This window comes from Vespa mandarinia, chromosome 18 (genome assembly GCF_050613455.1).
Source record: "Vespa mandarinia isolate Hongniang chromosome 18, ASM5061345v1, whole genome shotgun sequence".
Taxonomy (NCBI): domain Eukaryota; kingdom Metazoa; phylum Arthropoda; class Insecta; order Hymenoptera; family Vespidae; genus Vespa; species Vespa mandarinia.
In genome coordinates, this window is record NC_140827.1 from 471,996 (window position 1) to 475,934 (window position 3,939).

A 3,939-nucleotide genomic window follows, 5' to 3' on the forward strand; every position below is an offset into this window, starting at 1 on the left:
GTATTTGTTAATTTTGACGTAAAGGGTTTGATTTGTGGCAACAATTGCAAAGGCGCGTTCAGGAAATTCCTAATTTCTTCTTCATCGATGAGCGAAGTGAAGACAGATGGTTTAAATACATCAGCCAGATGAGAGGCAAAGAGGTTTGCTTTGTCTATTGATCTTCTTGCCCATCCACCTAGTGGTTGGCGAAGCGGCAGTATGTCTTGAGTTGGACGAGTGAAGCGCCTGGTAGCTTTCCAAAGTGAATAGTTTGAGTCCACTGTGGGGGATAAGTTCATTAAAATATTTTGGAATCCTTCATTTATAAAGCGTTGTAGAAATCTTCTTAAATCTCTGGTAGCTTTATTTAGTTTATGCTTGTCCTCAGGTAATCTGCTATTGTGCCAGATTCTACGCAGCTTTCGTTTTTCTGCAATTTTTTTCATGATATATACGGGGTAGACGTAGTCATACAAGCATTTCAATCTAGGTGTAGAGTCTCGAACAGCATCTATTATATTGCGCATTAAGTATTAGGTGGACCGGAAAGTAATGTCGTTTCTGCGCATGTCGATATTTGATTATCATTTGTCAGCTCATTGTGTACTTCGAAATCGTGTCAAAGACATTTTAAGGTTATTGTGACTTGTTCACTTCTAATAAATAATTAAATATTAGACTTTTTTTGCAATTTGGGGAGAAATGGCCAGCCAAATACCAGAAGAGCATATCTGGCATTGTATGCTTTTTGAGTTTCGCAAGAGTAGTAACGCAAGAGTTGCGACCAAAAACACTTGCGATGTTTATCCAAGTGCATTAGACGTTCGTAAATGCCAAAGATGGTTCTTTAAGTTCAGATCCGGTAATTTTGATCTCTCTAACTCCTATCGATCAGGAAGACCAACAACATTAGACAACGATATGCTAAGGGCAGAAATGGAAGCAAATCTATGTCAGACAATCGCGGAACTCTCAAACACCCTTAACCAACCTTGGTCGACCATCCAAGAACATTTGCAGCAGATTGGAAAAATAAGCAGAGCAAGTGTTTGGGTCCCCCATAATCTGTTCGAAGAAAACAAAGCCAACCGATCTATCACATGCAACGTATTGCTTCAACGGCACCATACAGAATCGTTTTTGATCGCTTGATCACTGGAGACGAAAAATGAGTCCTATATGATAATTCAAAACGCAAAAGACAGTGGCTCTCTCCAAATGAATCACCACAAAGTACTGCGAAGCCGGGTTTACATCCCAAAAAGACGCTTGTGTGTGTTTAGTGGAGTATACGCGGAATTATTCATTTTGAAGTACTGAAACTTGGACAAACTGTTAATGCAGATATTTATTGTGAACAATTGGATCGAGTGAACCAATCTTTAATCGAAAAGTATCAGGCGATTGTCAATAGAAAAGGCGTTATTCTGCAACACGACAATGCAAGACCGCACTATGCAAGACGAATCATGGAAAAAATTAATGAATTGGGGTGGGAGGTACTGCTTCACCCACCATACTCGCTCCATATCGCACGCTCGGATTTCCACTTATTTCGATGGCTACAACATTTTTTTAGTGGCAAAAAATTTGAAAATTTGGATGATGTCCAAAATGTTATCTCGAGATATTTTACTGGAAAACCAATTGATTTTTATCGGTCCGGCATTGAAAATTTGCACACTAGATAGCAAAAGTCATCGTTGTTGATAACGAAGGTGATTACATTATTGATTAAAAATAAAAACTTGTTAAAAATTTATTCGTTTGAATTTAATTTAAGAAAGCGACATTACTTTCCGGTCCGCCTAATAGTTTATTGCATAGTCAACATCGTCATTTGTCACTAATGGTGGTGATGCAACGATATAGGAGTTGAAGGCTTCACAGAAATTATCCTAATTTATATGTCTATTGTATATGGAGATAGGAATGTTATTTTCAATGATGTTTGAATTTATTGTCGCTATGATTGGAGAATGATCAGAAGAAAGGTCAAGTGAGGAGTTGACCAGGATGTATCGAAGAGATAAATTTTTGGTAATAAAGAAGTCTAGTAAGTCTGGGAGTTTATTGACATCAGTTGGCCAATGTGTAGGCTCATGTAATAATATGTGTCAATCTATTGATTTCTATACTTTTTAAGAGAGTTCTCTCCCTTAGGGTTACTATTCTGCTGTCCCAACTATTATGTTTAGCATTAAGATCGCCTCCTGCTAAGAATCTAGAGCCTAAATTTTTAAAGAAATAGTCGAAATCTTCTTTTTATATACTGTGTCTAGGAGGGTAGTAAATTGCTGATATGTTAAGCGGGCTGTGTCAGTTATATATCATAACATTAGTTGCCTGAATGTGGTTTTATTTGTATGGCATAAGGTCATAATGTTTAATGTTATCTTTGATGATAATCGCTGTGATATGATAATCGCCCCATGTGCCCTTCCACTGGGATGATGCAAACAATACACCTAATACCCATATATTTTAAAATAAGTTTTATCGGTAAAATGAGTCTCAAATACCAGCATTATTTGAATGTCTTGATTTTTTAAGAAAGCTTCCAACTCAACTTTTCGTTTTATCAGACCGTTGGCATTCCAAAAAACAATACGTAAAGTCATCATTAATTTTTGGTGGAAGTCAATTTATTTACAATAGCCGTTAATAGAGAAAGAAGGTTATTTATTTCTTCCGTTTGCTTTTCGATTAGTTTTTCTAACTTACTTATAATTTCACAATTGCACGATTTATTGTTATTATTTTCTATAATAGGAGAAGTTGGACTAAGATTATTTGGTGAATGATTGCTTCTTGTAACTGCTTGTGCATAAGAAAAGGATGGATCAGTAAAATGTTGGTTATCTCCCATTAGGTTGGTCTTTGAGTTTAATTGTATATTTGGATTTTTTCTGTGGCTAGGTTTCGGGAATGTTTTTTCGAGCAATTCTTTATAATGAGGGTACCCTTTGTAGTTTACGGTATGGTGGCCGCCGCATAAGTGACAAGTTGGAGGAGTTTCAATGGATTTTTGACATTCTACAGTTGGATGAGAACCTGCACATTTTACACACTTATATTGGCGATTACAGTACTTCTGGGTATGGCCGTATCTTTGGTATCTTTTGTATTAAACTATTTCTTTCTTTTTTATGGGTGGTTCAATTTTAATTATAGTATTATTCAGTTGACTTATGTTATATATAGATTTATTGTTTGGGTTTTGTTTAAGGTCAATATAGAACATTGACAGTGGCTTGTGTGTAACTCTGTGTCGAATGTTACTAATATTATTTACCTCATGCCCGAGCTCTTGTAATTTGTCCTTTAGATTATCCAAATCAACAGAGTGATGTACATTGCGTAGAACAACACAGAACGACCGTTCTTGTTTCAGTTGGAATGTATGAAAATTTGCGTTAGATGATTTTAATAATTTACGAGGAGAACCGCGTTTTTTATGTGATTTAACTGATTGCTTTTTACACTCAACATAATCAAAGCCAATGCTTTTTCGTCTTTCAGCATCTATTTGGTTTGATTTTGCTTGGTTTTTACAGTTACTCTGTTTACATAGGACTACAATTCGTTACAAATTAGGATACTCTTCCTCATTAACTTTCATGCTTCAAAGTTCATTTCGTTCAGTTCTTTGATGTGCTCCATATTTGATACACATGACATAACTATGAAGGTCAAAATTTCTTTGTTCTTTCAAAATATTTCACCTTTCTACTTATTCGCAATTTTGACGTAAACCTGGGCGTAAACTCGGGTATAATTCTAAGCGTAATACTTGGCGTAACTGGGCGTCTCATTGGCCTTATCAGGTTACATTCATAGCGCAGTGTGAGATATCCAGAATTTAGAAAAGAACTATTACAATACGATATGAAAAGAAAAACTACCATGCTTGCTTGCCAATCCAAAAAAGAAGAGGCAAAGGAAATAGAAAGTAAG

At 35.9% G+C, this 3,939-nt stretch overlaps 1 protein-coding gene across 1 annotated transcript; it reads left to right on the top strand.

Annotated features, from left to right (window-relative positions):
- Positions 1–684: 684 nt before the first annotated feature.
- Positions 685–1,861, top strand: LOC146872418 (histone-lysine N-methyltransferase SETMAR-like). Its single transcript, XM_085662584.1, has 3 exons — positions 685–1,029; positions 1,266–1,481; positions 1,766–1,861. The coding sequence occupies exons 1-3, from the start codon at positions 685–687 to the stop codon at positions 1,859–1,861; spliced, it is 657 nt and encodes a 218-aa protein (XP_085518710.1).
- The last annotated feature ends 2,078 nt before the right edge of the window (positions 1,862–3,939 follow it).

Coding starts and splice junctions, on each gene's coding strand:
- LOC146872418 (XM_085662584.1), top strand. CDS start 685: ATGGCCAGCCAAATACCAGAAGAGCATATCTGGCATTGTATGCTTTTT. Junction 1,030..1,265: donor GAAAAATAAGCAGAGCAAGT/GTTTGGGTCCCC, acceptor GTGTGTGTTTAG/TGGAGTATACGCGGAATTAT. Junction 1,482..1,765: donor TTAATGAATTGGGGTGGGAG/GTACTGCTTCAC, acceptor ATTTAATTTAAG/AAAGCGACATTACTTTCCGG.